Source organism: Myotis davidii, unplaced genomic scaffold (genome assembly GCF_000327345.1).
Source record: "Myotis davidii unplaced genomic scaffold, ASM32734v1 scaffold758, whole genome shotgun sequence".
NCBI classification, from domain to species: Eukaryota; Metazoa; Chordata; class Mammalia; order Chiroptera; family Vespertilionidae; genus Myotis; species Myotis davidii.
In genome coordinates, this window is record NW_006288951.1 from 436,278 (window position 1) to 460,261 (window position 23,984).

The following is a 23,984-nucleotide window of genomic DNA, read 5'->3' on the forward strand; positions in this document are numbered from 1 at the left end:
TTCTGGGATTTATTTACCTTCTATAATTGAAACTTTGTTGCTTTGAGTGGAGCTCAGAACTGGCCAAGGCGGGTGGGAGGGAAGCCTCCTGCTCGCTCCAGCTCCGTGGTTGCTGGCTGCCATCTTGGTTGGGTTAATTTGCATATAGTCGCTCTGATTGGCTGATGGGCGTGACTTAAGGCATAGTGAAGGTATGGTCAATTTGTATGTCTGCCTTTTATTAGTGTAGACATAGATATCATTGGCTTGGTATTTAATATATCCATATATCATTGGACTGATATTTGATATAGCAGCAATTCATTGTCCTAATACTTCCCTGCAAGAGAGGCTGAGAAATATTATTGGGCACTCTGCTGCTCAGAACAGACTCAGAGTTCCTATTATTAAAGAAGAGAAGAATAACGACTACAAGTTATGCAACTAACAGCCTCTGGCATAGTAAGCATTACTCAATGCCCATTATCAGCACTTTGGCTATTGCAAATTACTTTATCATGAGATTCTATAAAATGGCTCAATACATTGAACAGCTAATCCTAGGATAATTAGTCATTTGCCTCTTCTGCAGACTTTGCACAGGTTTAATACACATGAATGATGGAAAGAAATCTACATCCTTACACAGTACCTCTGGCATGTTCAACAAGCTTGGGCATTATACCAGTGGCCAGATATTTGATTATCATGGGGACTGATTTTTGTGGCCTCTGCAACTTGGCTTCACCATCAGTCCATTTGTCCTAAAGTCTCAGATCCATGCTTATTAACAAGATGAATAAAGAGAATGCCATGTTAATTCTCTATCCATCTGCTGGAGTGCTGACATGGCACCAAAAAGTTAAAGTAATTGTGCTTCTTAAAAAACACACCTAGACATGAGGATCCTGTCCTTATCTTGGCGCTCATGCTCTCTCTCTCTCTCTCTCTCTCTCTCTCTCTCTCTCTCTCTCCCTCCCTCCCTCTCTCAACTGCTTCATTACTAAGCAGGAATTCTCATTTGGAATCTTCATTCTCATTAGGAGTCTGCATTTGGTTTCACAGATGCTGATGTTGAGGACATCGTGTCTAATAGGACTTGGTGGCCTGGATTTCAGTTATATTCTCACCTATGCTGCTTTTGTACTGACTACTCAGATGAGCTTTGTCTGGAGTTGACTTTGACTCGGTGGTATTTGAGATTAGACAGCCCCATCTTCTGGTTCATTATTGCTGACTTCTTAAGCCTGGGACCCATCCTCCTTAGCTGCACAGGCTGAAGCTGACTGTTGCAACTGGACTTTGAACTTTTTGGTATGAATATTTTTTCTTCAGTAGCTATGAGTGAATATGTGATGAGAAAGGAAGGCAGCGTGTCCACGGTATCAGTGGAATATCAGGGTCAGATCAAGGAATCTTACTAGTAGTCATCAATAAGATTAAAGCAAAGATAAAAACAACCACCACCCTAGAAACAAGAACAGCTGGGTGACAGGTTGGTTCACTAAAGGTCAGGTTAGAGGGAGAAGAGTCAAAGGTCAGGGAACATAGGGGTCTTTTGCAGCTGAAGTGAAGAACAATAACATATAACCCAAATCAGAGCTCCATGAAGCTCCATGTAGAGTGGACTAAAAGCTATTAGCACAACAGTGTAAAGTATTTCAGTCCTAAATCAATATTAGCTTGATGTTTATTTTCCTAGTTCTAGAAAGTGCATTTGGTTTGGGACTCAAGTTCTCATGACTACATAGGTATTTGTTAATTCAGTGCTCAGATTTTCTCTATCATACTCTCTTTATTTCAAAGTTCCTAGCATTGCAGAACCTTTCCTTTGAAGAGTTGATTTGTGGAGTACTTCTGTTAATATGTGTGGTAAGTATTCACTTCTTTTATAATTTAGACAGGGCTTATTTAAGCACCAGAGAGATTATTTCATTTCCTTGAAACTAATTTCAAAGTCTTAGGCTAAAACATTACAAACAGTACAAGTATTCCACCTTTTGTCTTAAGAATGCTGACATACTTCTAATTTAGCCAATTTCTGATTCCAAGATTGGATCCTACTAATGGCCATTAGGTGTAATGAAAAGCTCAAAATTTAAGGCCTCCACTACTACATGCCCTATTGTGAGATACCAATTAAAAGTAAAATGGCCCTTCAGAACTTTAAGCAGGAATTGGAACAGTATTTCACATTTTTTAAAAAAAATCCCTTGGCTGGTGAGGCTGTTATTTGGGTGTCATCCCATGCACCTGCTCACTTGATTCCTGGTCAGGGCATGTGTCCCGTTGCAGGTGATGTTTTTCTCTCTCTCTGCCTTCCACTCTCTCTAAATATCAATTAAAAAAAAAAAGATGTAAGAGGCAGGATTATAGAACAGCAACAAATCCTCTGAATACCAAATTTAAAAAGGTAACAAAGAATTATTAGATTGATGCCCCCACTTAGTTTTATTTACCTCTGTACTCAAAAATCTATTAAAATTCTGAATTCTAGTCTCATCTTGCTGACATTGCCAGAATATCTTAGAGAAATATTTGATCCTTAATTTACATTTAACAAAGCTGTAAATGAAAGATTTAGAACTGTGAGACAGTCACCAGCCAAAAAGTTATCAATAATCCCTTTTATTTTCTATGTAATGTTAAATATTATCAGTTATTATCTACTTCAATAGATTCTAGAGTGTTTTTCTTCATGTGGCTTCAGAAGTCTACACATGAAAATCCTTCATCTGCTCAAAGAAAGGTGGGCCAAGATCAACAGGGACATTAGCAAGTTGGGGTTCACCTTAAGCAAATGCCTAAAGTTATTTTATTTGGTAAAATAAAAATATTGGGCTGGGCCTAGGGAACGAAGATTTTGGAGAGTCAAGACTTAAAAGTTCAGCAATGTGGGATCACATCAAGCCAAACCTTTATATTCAGGGACACTTCAATTGAGGAGCAATTTTGCATCCTGCATAAGATAAAGATGGTAGAAGGGTCATTTGGAAAGAATGGCCTAACAGTAATATGCAAAATGTAACCAACAGCTATTGATATTAACCAAATATTGAGGTGCTTGTTTACTTTTCTAGCCTCTTGGTGGTGGGTTCTGTTTTATGAGATGTGGACAGAAGTGATGGCCATTAAAAATATTCTACAAAATCCTCCAGCTTTCTCTTGACTTTGGAGTAGACAGACTGACTCACATCATGTTTTATGTGAGAAATGAATCTTTGTTTATTGGGCGGGGTTTACTTGTGATGACATCATAGCATAACTCTCTTCAATGGTGAAGTTGGAAGAATTGGAACCAGAAAGTGACTACTGCAGTAATGGGATCCTTTGATGATAAAGGTGTAGGCTAGACTGAAAGAATTCAAAGAAAGGATGTGAATCTATTAGGTGTTTTAAATGGAACTGGGTAAGAAGAAAAGTCATTCATTCAGATAAATATTTATTGGGCACCTATTATTTGCAAGGCACTGGGAGAGCTACAAAGTGCTTATAATTTAGCTAAGTAGATAATACATGTACATAAATTATAAAACCAACTTTATACCATAATGGTGAAAGGAATGGATTTTGAAGGTAGACCTGTTCAAGAACTGGCCTCACCTTTTACTAGCTGTCACCTTGGGAAATTTATTTAACCCCTCCAAACTCCAGTTTGCTCACCTGTAAAATTCAGGTAATAAGAGTACCTACTTAATAGGGTTTGTTTTTTTAATGAATATGTTTTTATTGATTTCAGAGGGAATAAGGGAGCAGGAGAGATGGAAACATCAAGGATGAGAATCATTGATTGGCTGCCTCCTGTATACTCCCTACTGGGGATCGAGCCCACAACCCAGGCATGTACCCTGACCAGGAATCTAACCATGACCTCCTGGTTCATAGGTCGAGGTCACCCACTGAGTCACACTGGATAGGATTATTTGAGAGGACCAAATAATCTCCTTACAAAACTTGTAGTTGAGTGCTTACCCCATAATAAGTGCTCAATAAGTGCTAGCTATTGGTAGTAGCAGTATTAAAGATATCTAAAAGTTGGGACACACAAAAAGATCAGTGTGCAAAAAAGCTCCAAGAGAGAGGGACTAACAGCTATAAAATAACTATTTGAGTAAATCAGTCCTGCTCTGATATAATTTTGTCTTTCCCTTCCTGTTATAGCCTCCAGTTATTTAAAGTGCAGGGATACCAGGGATAAAGTGCAGGAGACTCAGATAAGAGGTGTGTCTGAGGATCACCTCCTAACATTTATCCTATTGTCTGAGAAACTTCTGCAAAATGTTGACGCTTTACAATTGCACCCTAATTTCCAGCATCCCACATCTGTTCTATAACACGGTATATAGTTTTTATTCAAACACTGTGGTAGCAGAGGCAGGAAAGGAGAGCAGTAGCCAGAATAGGTAGAATGATTAATTGATCAGTTTAAGATGAGGAAGACCTATTTTAAGTTTTCATGGAGGTTCTTTGACTAAAAATTTCACTCAATTCAGTCTATTCCCTGTTTGGCATAGCGCCGTTGATGCTGAATAACTGATGATTTAGAACTAAACACTTTCCCACATACGCTGCATTCAAAGGGTTTCTCTCCTGTATGAACCCTCTGATGTCGTGTAAGCCGACTTCTCTGGCTAAAGGCTTTCCCACACTCACTGCATTCATAGGGCTTGTCTCCAGTGTGAATCTTCTGATGCTGTGTAAGGGATGAGCGGTCAAAGAACGCTTTCCCACACTCACTGCACTGGAAGTGAGGCTCTCCAGCATGAGCTTTTTGATGTCTGTTCAGTGATGAGATACCATAGAAGGCTTTCCCACACTCAGTACATTCATAAGGCTTCCGGCCGGTATGGATGAGCTGGTGTCTAGTAAGAATGCTTTTCTGGCTGAAGGCTTTCCCACACTGACTACATTCATAAGGAGTTTCTCCAGTATGAATTCTCTGGTGTCGAGTGAGGGATGAACGGTCAAAGAAGGCTTTCCCACACTCGCTGCATTTAAATGGTTTCTCTCCAGTGTGAATTCGCTGATGTACAGTTAGGGATGAACGGTCAAAAAAGGCTTTTCCACATGTGCTGCATTCGTAGGGGCTCTCCCCAGTATGAGACATCAAGTGTCTGCTGAGACTGCACCTACGACTGAAAGCTTTCCCACACTCACGGCATTTAAAGGGCTTCTCTCCAGTGTGAACTCGCTGATGTACAGTTAGAGCTGAACGGTTGTAAAAAGCTTTCCCACACTCATGACAGTCATAGGGCTTCTCTCCCGTGTGAGTCTTCTGATGGCGGATAAGGGATGAGTGGTCAAAAAAGGTCTTCCCACAATCACTGCATTCCTGGTCTCTGTCTTTAGTGAGAATTTTCTTGGGACGGGTTAACCCTTGCTGCAAGCTTTCCTCCTGGGAAAAGGATTTCTTACAAATCTCCACTATGGGACTTTCCTTCTCTGTTTCCAATCCACCTTCTAGTGCATGAACTTCCAATTTAGGACACAGAGGACTTTTTCTTCCAAGCTGTTCCACTGACATTCCTTCTGACTTTTCTTCTGAATCACTTTGAATCTCACCTTGAATCTCAGGCTTTGTCTCCCAGTCTGTAATGGACAGAAAACAGAGATGCAGTTTTTTTCCCGGGATAGAAAATATTACAGCAGAAAGAAGAGGTACTATGATAAATCTGAAAAGTAATATGGTCACTGCATTGCTTGCTCCGCAAATAGCTACACAGTTTAGGTAAAGACTGAGACTTGGGACTACAGAAGAAGGCAGGGGATGGAACTGATGTTGGACATCTCAGAAAAGAATTTCCATGGAGCAGGCCCAGGGTAATTATGAGAATATGCAAAGTGGAAAGGATGGTGAGAAATAGGAATATCAAATTGTGAATAGGCAACATGACAGATCGGAGGGTAGCAGTGGTGAAAAAAGAGAAATAATACTAGCCCCAACCAGGTGGCTCGGTTGGAGTGTTATCCTGTGCACCAAAAAGGTGGCAGGCTCAATTCTGGTCAGCACACATACCTAGGTTGCAGGTTCCATCCCTGGTCAGGGCACATATGGGAGACAACTGATCAATGTTTCTCTCTCACATCAGTATTTCTTTCTCTCTCTCTCCCTCTCTCTAAAATCAGTAAACATATCCTCAGGAGAGGATTCTTTTTTTTTTTTAAAGATGAATAATAGCTTTAGATGTCAAAAAATTGAAACCTGGTGGGTGATAGAGAATAGCACTAGCCTGGCCAGTGTGGCTCAATGGTTGAGCACCAACCTATGAATTAGGGGTCATGGTTTGATTCCCAGTCAGGGCACATGCCTGGGTTGTGGACTCAATCCTTAGTAGGGAGTGTGCAGGAGGCAGCCCAACAGTGATTCTCTTTTATCACTGATGTTTCTATCTTTCTCCCTTCCTCGCTGAAAATCAATAAAAAAATATATTTTTAAAAAGAGAGAATAGCACGAAAGCAGAAGATCTGAATTGGAGAAAAAGATGATAGCCAATGCTCCCTCTCACAAACCCCCAAATAACCACAATACAAAACAAACTGCCCTACCCTGCTCACATACAGTTACCTAGAGAAATGTTCTCTGGCCATCTTCCTTCATCAGGTCCGTGAAGATCAATTATCCAAGGTTTATCCTCTCTGTTAAACTGGAAAATCACATCAGGTTGAGGAACTGGAAGTCCTGCTCATGGAGAAACAAGCCAGGTATGTGACAAATATACATAACCACTCCAAAACTTCATCGCGGCCTCTAGGACTTTCAGGGAGAAAACACAGAAGGCAGACCATGTGTGCCAAGAATGCAGAATAGAAAGTAATGCAGAAAATGCAGGGGCATCTAGATAGAGGTCAACACTAAGGTTCTAAAAAGGATCAAGTTGCACTTGGTCAAGAAGTTGATAAAATCCCCTTGAATGAATGTGTTTATTCTTTCTCCAGAGGTACATGGGCTTTAGCACTGGTAGGATGGGGGGGAACAGTCCTTGGCTCAGGGAAGCTAAAAATGAAGACAGATCATCTTGAGTAAAAACGTGTAATGAAAGCGAATCTTTGTTTATCTAGTGATATGCTTTTATTTAAATAAGTCGGTCATGTTCATTGTAGGAAAATTAGAGATATGTGCTTTTATTCTTGTTTTAAAATTTCTATTCATTTCAGTAGAGATATACTCTGTTAAAAACTGCATAATGAAATAATGTTGATCTGTAAACTTGGTATTTTCACATAACAATATATTTAAAAATTATTTTATTTCAATTAAGCACAGATCTACCTCACCATTTTAATGGCTACCCAATACTATATTGTATGGAATAATATAATTATTTAATCTCCTGCTGACAGGTATTTCAGACTGTTTTTAATGTTTTTCTATTAAAAAACACACACAATATGATGAACATGTATGTATAGCATGGGCTGCTCATCCTATTATTTACTTGGGACAAATTTCTAGAAGTGAAACTATCCATTTTTTTTTTTTGTTTGTTTAATCCTCACTCACGGATATTTTCCCATTGATTTCTAGAGAGAGTGGAAGGGAGGGGAGGAGGGGAAGAGAGAGATGGACAGGAGGGAGGAGAGGGAGAGAGAAATCACCATGAGAAAGACACAGCAATTGGTTGCCTCCAAAACTTGCACCCACAGGAGCTGGGGAACCTGCAACTGAGGTAACTGCTTTTTTTTTTTTTTCTGTCCTGAACAAGGCACCTGCACTTGATGGGGAATCGAACCCACAATAGTTTGGTCTGTGGGCCGATGCTCCAGGCAGGGCTGAACTTACCCATTTTGGTTATATAGATTGCACTCCTAGAAATAGTCCTGAGGTCTAAACTTCCTTTGCATTGGACCCCCACGTTGGGAAAGAGAAGCGCTTTCTTACCGGACCCTAGGATCAGGTATCCAGGTGTATGCTGATTCTCTGCTGACAAAGAAGCCACATCCATCACCTCCCTGTGGCTTCTGATCTGATGAATTCTATATTCCCGAGAATTTCATCCCACCAAAGCCTCTGATAAAGGCTTAGCAGTCTCTCTTAATACTCTATGAGCACTATTCTGTTTTCTATATTTAGTCTGTTTAAGCTAATCCAGGGGGTGTTACACTTGCTTTTTTGAGCTGCCTTGCATGAATCCTGCAATCTGACTCCTCTTATTAACACCTGCTGTTGATTGAAACCTGCTTCTGAATCTGTGCATCTCTCAGCCTCTTATTCTGGAAGCTCCTGAGATGTTCTCATTACCTGCAGGAGCCCAACTTTACTTCTCAAGAATACCTGACATCAGCAGCAATTCTTAACTTTCCCTTTGTCATGAAAGTCTCTAATTGCAGAGTTCCATCTGTGGGCATCTAAAATGCACTTAAGACAAATATTCAAAACCAAACATACTTCTAGTGACCTACTCTGAGGCACAACCTTGTATTCCCACCCCACGCTACCCCCATCCTCTTTTAAAGTGAAACATGTCTCTCCTCTGCTTCTCTAAGGAGAACTTGTCCTTCAATTAGATGGCTCCTCGCCCCACCCTTACTCTGGATGGAGCGGAGTAAGTGACCTGACTGATGAGCGGGGGGAAGAGCTTGGCAAAAATAACTCAGCCTCTTGTTTGGCCCTTCTGGACAGCCAGCTCCCTGCTTACGGTTCAAGGAACAAGTCTGCCCAATGCTGGGGTTCAGATTAGGAAGCCCACTGTCAAGGTACACCTAAGCCACATCCTCCTACTCTTCTATCTTGTCTCTCAGTGGTTCAGAACTCAGGTGGGAGAAGAGGGATCAATTTATTAGCCCCTCAATCCATTTTGGCACAGGCTTATGGGAAGCGCTCCTTACCGACTGAGATGATGCTCTGATAGTTCTCCAGCATCACCTCCTTGTAGAGGTCCCTCTGAATAGGGATCAGGTGCCTCCACTCTTCATCTGTGAAAGTCACAGCTACATCCATGAATGTCACTGATTCCTGGAAACACAATCACACTCTCCCTTACTCATAACCCTTCATTTTACACGGACCAGATAAAACTGTCATAAAGACAGCCCTGGAGGTGGTGAAGGTGGGGAAGGAAATGGTTCTGACAAAACAGGGCTTTGGCGCACTTGGGGAAAGTGGCATCATTCCCCTTGGTCGTAATCCCACACCGCCATAGTCACAGCTGAGCTCTGAGTATGGAGGCTGTTTCTGAGACTTACAGAAAACTTGCAAGAAAGAAACAAAGAATTCCCATGGACCCTTCACCCAGCTTACCCAAATGTTACTATCTTCCATATTTGCATTATCTTCCTGTCTCTCTGCAGAATATATTCCTATATTCTTCCTGAACTTCTTAAGAGTAACTTGCAAACATGATGTTCCTTTACTCATTAATATCTTAGTATATATATATTTTGTAAAAACAAGGGTACTCTCTTGTATAATCACAGTATAATTATAAAAATCAACAAAATAGAATTGACATTTTACTATTATCTAGTCTACAACTTTATTCAAATTCCACCCATGATCTTTTTTTTTTTTTTTTTTTTTCTTACATAGCCTTAAAACATTGATATTGATTAGATCATCTTTAGGATCCCTCTCATTTTATTTTAATGTTCTGTGATTCTGTTAGACTGCATCCTTACCCCACATCCTAAAACCCCAGGTGAGTCTTCAGTGTGTCTGCAAAAGTTTTGAGCCAGAGCATGTAATTCAAGACCCTACGCCTTGGCATGAGAAGGGGGCAAGCACCTGACTGTGCCCACCACATGCTCCTCAGGACTCATGACCTCACTGAGGTGCTCTCATTCCCCAGCACTCCCTGGACTGTTTGGGGCCTGCTTTTAGTCCATGCAAAGAGAAGTCAGGACTAAACTGGCCCATTGTTCCCCAAACCTTCCAATCAGAACCGTATAATCATTTTTTATGCGAAATCACTTAGAGCAAAGCCCACAGGGGCTGTGTGTCTGCTATTGGGAGCACAGCACGCGCTCAAGGCAAGAAAAGGTCACTGAGGGACACCACGAATCAAATGGGAAGGAAGCACTCCTTATGGAACCCTTCATTCACCTGGTGGGTCTGATAAAAAAGCTCCAGGACAGAAAGAGAGAAGGGGTTACATTCTGGAGACAAAGCATTTCAAAAACAGAGACGTCTACATCACCTGGCACCTGGCAGTTGGAGCCACAGCAGCTGTTCCCGCCTGGGTGCTCTCCATTAGGAAAGGGCAGAGTCCTAAGGAGGTAAAGGTGTGGGGTGAGAAAGACAGTGTGAGGAAGACCATCCTGTTTGTAGTTTTCTGATCCAGGAAGCAAGAACTCTCCATATGCCAGTAAGTTATATATTCACCCTCAACTTAACACCCTACACAAGGGAAGGAAAGGAAAGCAAGGCCAGGGGCAAGCCCCTCCGGCCACAGAACCAGAGCAAAAGGCATGGAATGCTATTTAGGACACAATATGGTGCTTGTTTTACCATAACCCTAGAGGCAGAGTTTTGTTCCTGTGTGTGGAAAACAGATGAAGGCTCATACTGTACTTATAAAGTCACGTTCAATATTGCCTGGAGTGGTGCCTGGCTGGTGTGGTTCAGTGGTTGAGTGTCCGCCTATGAACCAGGTCATGGTTTGATTCCCCGTCGGGCACATGCCAGGGTTTTGGGTGCGATCCCCAGTAGGGGGCATGCACAAGGCAGCCGATCAATGATTCTCTCATCACTGATGTTTCTATCTCTCTCTCCCTCTCCCTTCCTCTCTGAAATCAATAAATATATTAAATATATATATATTACCCTGATTACTGGATAAAGCGCATAAGAAATTTTATAAATGACCACATGGATAACATATGTCAAGTAAATACCCAAAGCCTCTTCAAGGGAAAAATACCCTATTTATAACCCTGAGCTCAAGGATGTGGGCAGCCACGTTGAGCAGGCACAGGCTGACTAGAAGACTGAAATGTGATCTGACTAGAAGAGATGACATCCTTCCTCATGAATGTGAACTAAGAAATGTCAGGACAAGTGGGTGCTGAACTGAACGGATGTGATGGACAGAAGGAGCTATGAGGATTAGGGGAGCCAAAGTGATCAGGAAGCAGAAGCCATGAATATGTGGGAGGTTAGGGGAGCCTAAGTTATCAAGAAGCAGAATCCATGAGTGTGTTGGAGGCAGGACTAGACAGAGTCAGGGGGGAAGGGCAGCTCAGTCACATTAGTGATAAAGCACTAAAGCAAAGACCCAAGAATTCCTAGCCCCGAAGTACCACCCCTGGGCATAGAGTACCACCCCAATTTGCATAGAGTCCAGCCTTATTTATTCTTGGATGTCCGTAAGACCCAACCTCTTAGGCTTTGTGTGCACCCTTACCACTACTCTTTAGCTAGTATGTCTCAGTTTCTTATTAAAACAATGAAATCAAACATTGCTGGGACTTAGGAGTGGGATGGGGAGAGAGTGTGGTCCTGCGAAGGAGGAAGAGGTATGGCTTGCTGACTGCTCTCCTGCAAGTGTGTTAACTGATCCTTATTTTTCATTCATCCATTCATCCAAACAACATGTATCAGCCCTAACTATTGATACCAAGCCCCAAAACCATGACACTTTCCTTGTCCTATAAAAGCTTATAGCCTAGCACACAGGACAAACAAGTAACCAAAATAGCATTTCACTGCAGAAAGGCTAAGTGCTTTAAAGAGATACACACAGCAAACTATGAGGGCACATCAGAGGCTTGCCTAACCCAGATGGAGGGAGGGAGGAACAGGGCAGGCTTCTGGGCAGAAATGGGATCTCAGATGAGCTGTGATTTGTGGGAGAAGATTCTAGGCAGGAAAAACACCTGGTTTTCAAAAACAAGGGGGAAGGTGTTTACATGGAAAGGACTGACAGCTGTAACTACGTTAGAATGGCAGGTGTCTCGCTGCAAGCAGAGCTGTGGGAAAGGAAGAGGATGGAGAAGCAGCCAGCAGCCAGCTGGATCCAGAAGAGCTCTGTATGGTCCCTTTTCTACACATGGCATGGGGGTCACTGAAGGATTTAAGCATGGAGCATTATCATTAGATTTTAGAAAGATCATTGCAATTTGTATCAAGGGCCTGGAAATATACATAGTCTTTGATCGGTCAATTCTTCCCCAGTTTATCCTAAGGGAATAAGAATATATGCAAAGTTTTGTCTTAACCATCATTTGAGTGCTATGTGTGGAAACCTAAGCATTTAATCCTTATAATAATACAGAAAAAATTTGAAATATCCTAAATTTCTAAATAGGGAATTTGATTAATTTATGATCCAGCTCATCTATACAATGGAACACCATTAAACATCATATTAATAACTAGCATATTTTTTAGCATTTGCATTTGCTACTGACCAGGTACTGTGCTATCTTTTAATGAAAATAAGTCATTATAGGGCAGAGGTTAAAAACTGCTAGTTAGACCTGGGTTCAAATTTTACCTCAGCCTTTTACAAAGCCTAAATTTCCTAAACCGCAACACAGTACCTACCTTACTGATTTATGGGGATGGAATGAAACTATCATCATAAGTAGTATGATGATTTAGTACAGTGCCATTCCTGGATCTCACTGTTTCTGGAGAAAACACTCTTCAAATTCTTATTCTATACCTTCAAATGAGCCCTTGTCTAAAAGCTTTTACTGTTCCTGTCCTAGCTCCATAGCTACTCCAACCTTCAATTTTAGTGGAACACTGTCTTTTACTATACTGAGCTTCACAAGAGCGAGTGCCAAGGGGGGCAGAACCATGAGGGAGAAAGCAACCACAGACCTGGAATTATCGATTACTTATGCTTACTTCATGGAGTAGTTGTAAATAGTGAGACAATTAATGTAAAGCATTTATCTTACAGCTTGTTCAACTAACGAAAGCTCCTTTCCTTTCTACTGCCCAATACAAACCCATTCATCCTACCATTCAATGAATATTATGCACTACCCGTGGTCGGCAAACTGCGGCTCGCGAGCCACATGTGGCTCTTTGGCCCCTTGAGTGTGGCTCTTCCTAAGCCTTAGGAGTACCCTCATTAAGTTAACAATGTACCTACCTATATAGTTTAAGTTTAAAAATTTGGCTCTCAAAAGAAATTTCAGTCGTTGTACTGTTGATATTTGGCTGTTGACTAATGAGTTGGCCGACCACTGCACTACGCAGAAGGGGAGTGAGGTCAACAAAACAGAAATGTCTGTGTCTCTAGGACTTTACCTTAGTATCTCACAACTGTCCTATGTTCTTTTCCACTATTGTTCTTGCGCAGAATCAGCTCCCTGCATTGCCCAGTTTTTCTTTCTCCAACATCTCCCATCTCTCCAGTACCTTCTTCCCATATGTTCAAACAGATACAGTCCTCCTCTATCTGAAACGATCTTCACTGAATCCCATGGCCTCCCTCTAGCAAAATAGTTCTCATTTAGGTTTTCCTTTCATGACCAAACTTCTTGGAGAGTAACATATACCTATCTACTACACATCACCACCACCTGTTCTTCTTTCCTTTTATTTATTTTTTTTGGGGGGGGTGGTAATCCTTACCAGAGGATTTTTTCCCCCCAAAGATTTTTCTTAGAGTGGAAGAGAAGGGGAAAGAGAAGTAGAGGGAGAAAAGGGAGAGACACATCTATTGATTGCCTCCCGCAGTGCCCGATTGGGGTCAGGGATTGAACCTGCAACCCAGGTTTGTGCCCTTGACTGGGAATTGAACCTGAGGCCCTTCGGTGCACGGGATGACACTGTAACTACTTAGCCACATCAACCAGGGCACATATTTTTCTTAAACCCTTATTGTGCTCCTGCCACCCTTCACACAACTGAAACTGCATGCTTGAAAATTAACAATGCCTTCCTGAGCTCTAATTCCAATCATCCATCTCTCCTTATCTATTTCTCTGCAGCTTTTGATTGTTTTGACAAGTTTCTTCTTCTCTAAGTTGCTGTAGCTGCTCTGATACTGCACTAGCCTGACTTTCTTCCTCCCACCAACACGGCATCTTTCTGTAACTCTTTTTCCCCAATCTTGCCCTGGAAACATGGATGCTGGCTGTCTTTATACAATGTTCTTCTTGCTAACCCTCAGAAAATCCATTCACACCTGGCACTCCATTGTCCACGCTCAGAGGTGGTTCCCAGTGTAGTCCCAACACCTCTTCCAAACTCACCTTGCATTTCCAAACGATTTAGGCATTCTGCCAGGACCTCCAAACAATCTCCCCCTCTGCAACTCCCTACCTCAACTCCTCTCCGTTTCACATTTCCATCAGATGTTCTAGCTCCTTCCAGGTGCCCCTCATTCAAGTTCTTACAGCACTCTCTTCCTAAATCTAATTAGTCATCTCTTTCTTCCTAAGTCTAACTAGTCACCAGGTTCTCTGACTCTTCTTTTGCCATGTCATTTGTATTCTTCCTACCACTGACATCATAATTGGGTTCCATAACAGCTTGCTTCAGGATGACTACCACTAACCATTCCTAGCTGGCTCCCTGCCACTAGTCCCTTCCTCTCTCTAGTTCTGGATGTGACCGCTAGAACAACTGTCCCCAAATAGTCTATTCCTGTCAGTCCCTGGATCAGACCCATACAATCACCTTGCCCATATGTCTTGTCCTGATCCTCTATGCGACCTCCTCCATGAAGACGCCCCTCACTGTGATCGCTCGTGGAGGTCAAGGTAGGGACTAAAGTTTAGTCACTAAACTGTCAATCTGAGGTGGTTTCTGGGAAAGAAGGACTGAAGTGGGCGGCACCCTGCACGAGTGTCAGCTTCACCCACCTTTAGTAAGCACCCATAATGGGAAGAAGGGGCGAGAGGAGTTGAGTATTTTAATGTTATGACTTTGTGGTCCAGTACCTGTAACTTTTTGCAATTTGGCCTCTGGCTCTGCTTGAGTGACTAAGTAGCTCTGCAGTTTGAACTGACTCTACCTGACAAACTGCACTCCCTGTATTGTCTGTTTTATCGCTATCTGTTTGACAAGTTTGTTTCATGAGCTCCAAGGGAAACCGAGCAATGGTCCTAGCCTTGTGACAGCCCTGCTGCCCATGTCTCATGACCACAAGCGCTGACCATATCTCCTACCTCTACCTGCTGATCATGGATTAACAGAAACTAGAAAGACCGGTTGCTCTCATCAACCAGAAAAGGTATAGTGTACACTTATGGCTTTGCTCCCCGTGGCAACCAATCCCTTAACGGTCAGCTTCTTGCGGTTTTTCTGCCTTTAAAAACTCTGCCCCACCTCCCCTGCGTTCATCCCGGAGGCCGGCTCCCTGGTCTGCAAACCACTGCTGAGCAAGTGTCTTCGGTCTCTCAAAAAGGCCTGCTGAAGTTTTCGTTGACAGAAGACTCCCACCTTCCAACCTGAAAGTTGGCAGGTGACAGATGTACAGTGTATAGTGTATCCGGGTGTATCTGAGAACACGAACACACACATACACGCACACGCGGGCTCCGCCGTGTCCCCCAATTCTACTCTCACACCACCGCCCCCAGGGTCTCAGTGTGCCCTCCTCACGCCGGGGCGCTCACTCCGCATTAGTCGCGTCTCTACAGCCCTCACCTCCGGGACTCGGCGCTCAGGACCCAGGAAAACGGCGCTTCATCAGGTCGGGAAGGCAGAGTCTGCGCAAAGGGCCTGCGCGCACAATCAGAACGCGGCCTTCGTTCGGACTGCATTTCCCAGAAGTCTCCGCGGCCGGCGCGCTTCAGTATGACGTATGAAACATGCGTCGGCCTGCGCCTCTGAAAGGATTGGCGACCCTGAGGCGTGACTGTGCCGCAGTGAGAGGCAGCGGGTGTGGGTGCCGAGCCTGTGGTCACCCTGGCAGTGCTGACCACGCGTGGTGGCGCATTCCTCCAGTCCTCCGGTGGGAAGTGTGTCTTTCCTCTGGTTCTCACCGCCCGGGACATCTGGGTCACGAGTCTTCTGGCGCTCGGAAGGGGCTTGTTTCTGTTTCAGCTTGTCCGCGGTAGCTTGTCCGCGGTCAGGAATTTGGTTCTGAGATGTGAGCCAGAGAGACACAGAATTTGGTTCCGAGGACGGGGCTGCGCTTGAGGCAGGGTATGTGCACATTCTTGCGCGGAAGAAGAGAAGAGCCGAGGACAAGTGTATTTGACCGGGGATCTGCCCGACTGGCCGATAGCTGCGGGCACACCAGCCTGTCTTCCTCCGTGCCGCTGGAAAGGGCCCTGGGGGAGGCATCGCAGGGATTCTCAACCTTTGCTGCACGGGAATTGATAGGGAGCGTACATTCTGATAGAGCACCTGAATTAATCTGAAAAGTAATCCTATTATTTTAAATCTTAGGCCACATATACATATGTGAATAGGGGTTTAGGTTTTTCTTAAGTTTCCTTTTCAAGGCCTGTGTGAAGCGATTGAGGAGGTGACTCAGCTGTGAATCCAGCAAGCAGCACCGATAAGTAGGGTCAGACTGACCAACCAGGAGTCAAAACATCATCTCATCAACATCATCTCATCGCCTGATGACTAAAGACAATAGTTGACGTCTGCGGACCTCCAGGGCTGCCTCACCCTAGCCCAGTGAAGGCGAACCTTTTGAGCTCGGCGTGGCAGCATTTTGAAAAACCCTAACTTAACTCTGGTGCCGTGTCACATTGACAAATTTTTTGATATTTGCAACCATTGTAAAACAAAGACTTATATTTTTGATATTCATTTTATATATTTAAATGCCATTTAACAAAGAAAAATCAACCAAAAAAATGAGTTCGCGTGTCAGAGGTTCGCCATCACTGCCCTAGCCCCTTCCCCTTTATAATCCTGCACCTGCCGGAAGACAGGATTTGTGCTTGTAAGCACCCTGTCTTCTTGGTTGGCTAGCCTTCTGGATAAACGCCTAATATGATTCAGCCGTGCCTTTGTTGGACACAGCGACAGGCAGGCCAAGCCCAACCGGGGGTTTCCTGGTAACAATCACCTGAAGAGCTGTAGAGATTGTTGGGGCCCAATCTGAGGAGTGAGTGATTTTAATGAGCAGCTAAAACTAAGAACCACTGAGCTAGAGCATCAGGGAAAACTGATGATCACACTAAGAATATGATAAAATCCTATTTCAGGAACAAGTCTCCCCTTTTAAACAAACAGACTAACAAGCTACTATAGGTAAGGTATTGTCACAACCCCTTGTGACCACTGTTTTGTTCTGTACCTTTAGTTTTGCTTTTTTCAGAGTCATATAAACAGGATTATACATTGTGACCTTTAGACTAAAGGCTAAGAAGTATGGAGACACGTCTGAGGTATGGTAAGCAAGCTCCTTTGTTTGAAATAGGGATTCTTGTCAGGAGCAGCAGGAGGTGAGGGCAGACTGAAGAAGGCATTAAACGCCAAACTGAGGGGTGAAAATTTATCCTGTAGGCAGTATGAAGATTTTCAGCGGCAACAGTAGGTGCACAAGAATGGTTAACACAGCAAATATACAATAGAGGAAGGGACCAATTTTAGGCTGAAGACTAGCAACAAAGTTGTTGCAGGCATCCAGGTATATAAAGAGACTTGGGTGGGGGTAACAGAAGGGCATTGGGGAAAAGGTGAGAGAGCAAATTAAGCTAATGTAAAATATTTGCTATTTCTGCTTCTGTGAACCTTGGCTCTCTGGGAAGAAATACACATGATTTTTAGCCTTCTAGACTGGCATTCTTATCTCAGCTGTCCAGGTGACTCCTGTGCATCCCACCTGCCTGCTCCCCTCTGCCTTGGCCAAACTCTTGGACCCCTAGATCCTGCCTGTCTGTGTGGATCCACTCTAAACTGGTTCCCTGAATTCAGGGCTCAGCCTCCTCATCTGGACTTTAAATGTCTGAGGGACTGTCCTAGTACAAGCTAACTCTTTTTAATCAAGATGACTCTGATCTATGGTAGCTCCTGTTCTCAACCTAAATTGCAGAGGCAACATGATATGAACCTGAGAGCCAGTGAACTTAGGGTAACTATTACAGTGGAGCTTAGCAGCCACTTCTACCCAAACTGCATGCAAACCACTTCAGGAAGAAGCCTGCACTGAATGGCCTCCTGCGCTGTTTCTGCCATCTCTCATAAAGGAGTTCCTGGAATCTTATTTCAACCAGTAGGACTGAGGCTTTCCCTGTCCAGTTGGAGCTGCATAGATCCAACCAATATCTATTCTGATCACTCATGTCAGTGCCTTTTGGACCAATCAAACTGAGAGGATTTGGATTTACATGGGAACAGACCAATCAGGGACCAGGGGTGGGACCTTCTGTCTCTATAACCCAGCTCCTCTCCTGCTCTAGGCAGGCCCTTGTCCTTTCCACCAAAGAAAGATGGTTGTGTTTCCCTGGCTGGGCTGAACCATGGAGCTATCTCACTAGAGCAGAGCTGTCTAGCTGGTGAGGGGCCTGGCCCCAGGGCTGGCTCACAACTATGCTGCATCACATTTGAGCTGTTTTTTTGTTTTTTTTTTCCTAAATAAAATTCCCTTCTTCACACCCCAAAATGAGGATTCCTGTTAGGACTGAATTGGTGCCCACGTCCATCCCTTGACAATATTGATCTACCTTCCGGGCTTCTCTCTTCTACCTCCTAAGGAAGCCCGGTACCACTCTCAGTTGATCAAAGCAGTGGTAGGTCAGCCTGGATTCAAAGGAGGTGACACGAACTCCACAACTAGGCAAAGGAATGACATGCAAGCACATGAAGAGAAGGACGTGACAGGGGGCCACCTTCACAGGCACCCTACCATACACGAATTATTAATCAGCAACTCTCCCTCCCCAATCAATCCGTGTGCCAGTTCCCCAAACCCCTGCCAGTACTGAGCGTGATCAACCTCTATCCTTTAAATGGGCCAATTTGATGTTAAAAGTCTTTTTAAATGGGCCGCATCATAAAAGAGGCAGGAGTGAAACCAGTTGTTTAGCTCAGCAAAGAAGAAAATAGTAGTAGATGAAGCAACCATCAATCTTGATCACCTCGGGCTCTAGCTTGTCACTAGTTTTGCTTTTCTGTATTTGAAAAATTTACACTAACTTTGAAAATCGGAGGTTTGTCTGAGCAGGATTCCTAGCTTCCTACAAGACGTCCGTGTATTTAAAACTGTGAATAAAAACTGTAGCCCAGACTTGGTACACAAGTTTGTGGCCAAACCTGAGAATCAGAACAAAGCGAATGGACTCCAGAGCGCGACTGGAGCGGGTATGAACGACTGGCGCCATCCCCCTTGTCTGCCTTACCGCGCGGGCCTCCACTCAAACCCATTCCCTGCCGCCTGTGTGTCGCCCACCCAGATGCTAAGTCCCCAGGCCCAGCGCGTGCGGGCGGGAGAAGGAGGTCAAAGGCGCGTGCCCGTCGCCTCGGAAACCGCGTGGCCCCGCCACCTCTCGCGAGAGAACGCTGAGCAAGCCCTAGCCCCACCCTCCATCCGCGGCGACCAGCCCAAACCCCGCCCTCGGGTCCTCACGTGAGGACCCTGTGAGGCTGTCCGCAGCCGCGCCGGACTCGTTTCTTTCGGTGCCAGTGCGGAGAGTTTCCCATCCCGGGCTGCGCTGCGGCGCTGCCATCTGGCCTTGGGGATTGAGGCCCAGGGAGCAGAGGCCGGCTCTGCGACCCGCTGCAGTCTGGCGGGCGGTGGGGAGGGCTGCCTGGACGAGGCGCTGCGGGGGCTCCAGCATGGCGGCGGCGGTGCGCGCAGCGGGCTGCCTTCCTGCGCTATGCCGCGTGCCCGCGGGTGAGAGCAGGGACAAGGAGTGGGGGCCTTGGGCGGAGGGGTACTATGAGCGGGGAGGCGGCCGGGAGCTCGTCCGGGCGAAGAGGAGCGTGGAGCCGCGCGCGGACCCTGGGCCCCTCACGCCGGCTCCCCACCCAGATGCGCTGTGTGACCTTGCGCGCGCCCTCGCCCTCTCGGTTCCAGGGTCGGTCTGTAGCGCGAGGGTCCAAGGCCCCTTCCAGTTGTCCAGATCGTTCCTGTCCTGTGTGCTGCGCAGAGCGGGGCCCAGAATCGCAGGCAAGTGTCGCCGTAAGTGGCGGCACGACCCACGGTTCTCTTGGTGATATCGACGCGGGGTTCGAGGTGGGGGGCGGCCAGCAGAGCTTAAGGGAGAGAGAGGCTGTCCTACAGCTTGAGTCGCGTGGGTATCCGACTGTTAGATCCCGGCTGGCAATACCATTAATTAAAAGAGGGCTGTTTCGAAGGTCAGTTTACCTGTTGGCTGTTAGCTGCCGTCGTCTAGTACTAGTAGCACCTGAGGGTTATTTCTCTCCATCCTTGACGTTTGTTGTCAGCCCTTTTCATTATAGTCTTCTTCGTGAGAGTGAGTTGATATCTGTGATTTTGATTTGCATTTTTTATGGCTAATGAGCAGATTTTCTCATTGCTTATTGGCCATTTGTGTATGGTGTTTTTGGAGACAGTCTTTTAAAATCTTTTCCCATTTTTAAACTGGGCTGTCTTTTTTGAAATATATTTTCATTGATTTCAAAGAGGAAGGGAGAGGGAGATAGAAACATCAGTGATGAGAGTCAGAGATCAGCTGCCTCTTGCACGCCCCCTGCTGGGGATCCCCAGCCGCAACCCCAGCACGTGTCCTCACCGGAATCCAACCCGGATCCCTCAGTCCGCAGGCCAGCGCTCCAGCCAGGGCTTGTCTTGGTTCTTTTATTCTATAGATATTGATATTACTGTGAATATGGGCTTGACTGTTTTTAAAGTGCTTTTTCATGGAAAAATGTACCGTATTTGCCGGCGTATAAGACGACTGGGCGTATAAGATGACCCCCTAACATTTCCACTCAAAATACAGAGTTTGTTATATACTCGCCATATAAGACTACCCCCTCTTCCGCACACCTTCCACACACCAAATAAAAGGTAAAACAATATCAGATTTGATTTTAACATTTTAATTTATATTCAAATGCTTATGACATGCAGGAAAACTGTCACAAGGCTGTATGTAATCAAACATATACATAAAACAGTGCAAGTTTATTACCGGTAAACATACCGGTAATTCACTAAAGAAAACACACTCTATAGACTGGTACCGTAGATGCTTCTCAGGAACACAGGCAAGCAGCCCACAACCTAGAGGGACTGTCAATGATAGAAGTAAGATAACAAATAGACCTCACTAGTGCGCAAGTGCGAGCTCTTCAACATTCTAACAGGCACCATGATAGCGCAAAATCGCGAATCTTCAATGCATATGTAAAGAAATATACGGTAACCCGAATTTACCACACTCGCAAAATCGCACACAGCCAACCATACACCCAGTATGGTATCGCGATTCGTGATTTTGCGCTATCATACTGGGTGTATGGTCGGCTGTGTGCGATTTTGCGAGTGTGGTAAAATCGCATAACAGCAAAATCGCATAACAGCCGAGCATACACCCAGCAGCGCTGCTGATGCCTGAACGGTATGTGGAATGAAGTGGGCGGGCATCGGGAGGCCACTATGGCACGGGGCAAGCACTATGGGCAGTCTATCTGAAGTGTACCTGGCGTATAAGACGACCCCCCACTTGGAGGCATATTTTTCAGGGCCAAAAAATCGTCTTATACGCCGGCAAATACGGTATCTTAAGTTTTTTGTTTTTTTTTACTTTACAGGTCTCTTATGGTCCAGGCAGCTTTACCCACACTCCATTCCAACAGCTTCCACTTTGGCATTGAAGACTGTTCCCAGTAATGGTGAGATTTGTTTATTTAACTGCCTTCTCTTACATCTAATGCTAGAGTACTTTGTGTGGTTTTTAGAAATGTAAATGAACAAAGCACGTTCTTTGTAATGGAAATGCATAGGGTCTAAAGCAGTGGTTCTCAACCTTCCTAATGCTGAGACCCTTGAATACAGTTCCTCATGTTGTGGTGACCCAACCATAAAATTATTTTCGTTGCTGCTTCATAATTGTAATTTTGCTACTGTTATGAATCATAATGTAAATATCTGATATGCAGGGCTCGATCTCCAGCAGGGCCTGTGTGCAGGAGGTGGCAGATCAGTGATTCCTTCTCATTATTGATGTTTCTATCTCTATCTCTCTGAAATCAGTAATAAAAAAAGAAGTTCAGGATTTTTGTGACTTAATTTTATTAGGAACAATTAATTATTTGGTGATGGCAATGTTTCTTCACAGCCATGGAGCATCTAATTCAAAGTTTTTTCCCATCTACCTACAGGCCCTTTGTCATCTTCAGGAACCAGAGACAATTGTCATTTCAGCAGCTTGACCTGTGCGCTACAGACACAATGCTGCATTTCTTCTCCCAGCAACTTGATGGGCCAACAGTATAGATCCTATAGTTTCTTCACGAAATGTACGTAGACTGGCCGCAAACTTCCCTTTTCATGAAACAGGAAAATGAAAGATGCTTTTGTATCTTAATTTTTCTTTATTTTCTACTGCCTTAAATGAGTTTTCACTTTAGTGATTAGTATGTGATATACTATTAAAATAAAAATGTTCCTTCATGTGCCTTGTAATATTATCTGACATGCCACCAGTCATATTTGTATTATACTTTGGGAACCACTAGTTTACTTTAATGCCCTTCTTGGGGCCCCTGAGGCTGCTTTAGATTCACACCAAGAAATATACTCAGAGTCTGTTTCCAGTTGTTCTTTAGTTGAGGTAGGATATCTAATCAAGAAAAGTTTATTTATTTTAAGTAGATATTTTGTTAACACGACTCCTACTTGTGATAGAATTTGAAAGAGTTCAATCTGAACTGATATAAATGGAGATTGAAATTACAGCTCAACATTAGGCACATTTTTTAAAAACTAGAATTATAAAGCCAGTTTATTTTAAACTATTGGTAAATACAGAATCAAAAAAGAAAAGCACCTATAACCCTACTGCCTGAAATCCTGGTTTTGCCATCTTTTCATGCAGCGATATTTATACATTTCCACATTAGTTCACAGACTCTTCTTGTGCAGTGTTATGACAGCTGAATATTGCACTGTGTGGCTGTAGTTCACTGTAATGTGGAGGTCTCCTATAACTAGGTCATTGTGTAGCAATGCGGGAAAGAGGACTTGGTGGTAGGGACATAACAAGTAGCATAGGCTTTGTTGTATCTGTGGATCAGGTGCAGAGAGAAAAGAGAGGTGGATGGAGTTGGAGTCTCTTGGTGCCCCTATCCCCAAGTGTTTTTAAGAGTTGACTTTGTAGGGACTATATCAGACTTAAAGGCCTTCAGAATTTTTTTAAATAGTTTTTGCCTTGCCCTGAAAGTTCTTTTCTCCAACTCCTCTTATTCTAGAGGTGCCTTTTGCCGTCGTAGGCCCTGTCCCTGCACTGCTGTCCCACCAGCCTCAGACTCTGCATTAGCCTGTGTTCTCAGTTATGGGACTCTGTACCCTTATGAGTTTATTGACTCCCAAGTCATATTGAGATTAGCTTCAAGGGGGTGTTCTCAGTTGAAATTAGCATGGGGCTAATTTTTGCTGTTTCTTTGACAGAAAGGGTTGAAATAATAGTAAATCTATTCTAAATAGCAATTTAGGTTAATTAGAATCTTAGACCAGTTAAAATAGTAAAATCTCTGTCAAAACTTGTAGCTGTTAAAAAATTTTTCTGAATAATACTAAGAATATGAGGTAAGGCTCATAATGTAATAAATACAAAAATACAAATGTTATAATTCCAACTTTGTCTAAAACAAAAACATGTATATACTTAATTATGCATGTATGAATTAAAAAAATTCTGATCTAACAGTGGTGATGGGATTCTGAATATTTTTTATATTCTTCATACTGTCTATATTTTCTAGATTTAAAAAAATTGCCATTTCTGTTATAATCTTAAAAAAAGTTTAAAACCATTTTATGATGGTTTTAAACTTTTTTTAAAACCATTTTAAAAAGCATAATGCTATTCAGAAGTTGACATGTGACTTGTCTTTTTCAAATGTAGTTATAAATTTTATTTTCCTCTTATGGAAAAAAGATGAACTAAACGCTTTAGTCTTTTTTTCCTTGTCTCAATATCAAGTCTTTATTCAAATAGAACCCCTTTTAGTC

General features: G+C 43.6%; 2 protein-coding genes across 3 annotated transcripts in view; one reads left to right on the forward strand and one right to left on the reverse strand.

The window, feature by feature from the left end:
* Nucleotides 1-16,026, reverse strand: part of ZNF2 (zinc finger protein 2) — a 37,144-nt gene extending 21,118 nt beyond the window's left edge. The window contains exons 1-5 of one of the 2 annotated variants that reach the window (XM_006761152.2): nt 15,527-16,026; nt 10,113-10,183; nt 8,806-8,932; nt 6,545-6,658; nt 4,490-5,568 (exon numbers count right to left, since the gene is read on the reverse strand). In XM_006761152.2, the coding sequence (XP_006761215.2) occupies nt 4,490-5,568; nt 6,545-6,658; nt 8,806-8,932; nt 10,113-10,166 (1,374 nt within the window). In that variant the 5' untranslated portion in view covers nt 10,167-10,183; nt 15,527-16,026. Of the gene's footprint in view, nt 1-4,309; nt 5,569-6,544; nt 6,659-8,805; nt 8,933-10,112; nt 10,184-11,823; nt 12,075-15,526 lie in introns of those variants that run through there. The other variant, XM_015562263.1, reaches the window with a different exon arrangement.
* A 4,420-nt stretch (nt 16,027-20,446) lies between these two features.
* MRPS5 (mitochondrial ribosomal protein S5) overlaps nt 20,447-23,984 on the forward strand; it is a 24,168-nt gene continuing 20,630 nt past the window's right edge. Inside the window, exons 1-3 of the mRNA XM_015562254.1 lie at nt 20,447-20,614; nt 21,563-21,643; nt 22,133-22,275. Coding sequence (XP_015417740.1) covers nt 20,461-20,614; nt 21,563-21,643; nt 22,133-22,275 — 378 coding nt within the window. The 5' untranslated portion in view covers nt 20,447-20,460. The remainder of the gene's footprint in view (nt 20,615-21,562; nt 21,644-22,132; nt 22,276-23,984) is intronic.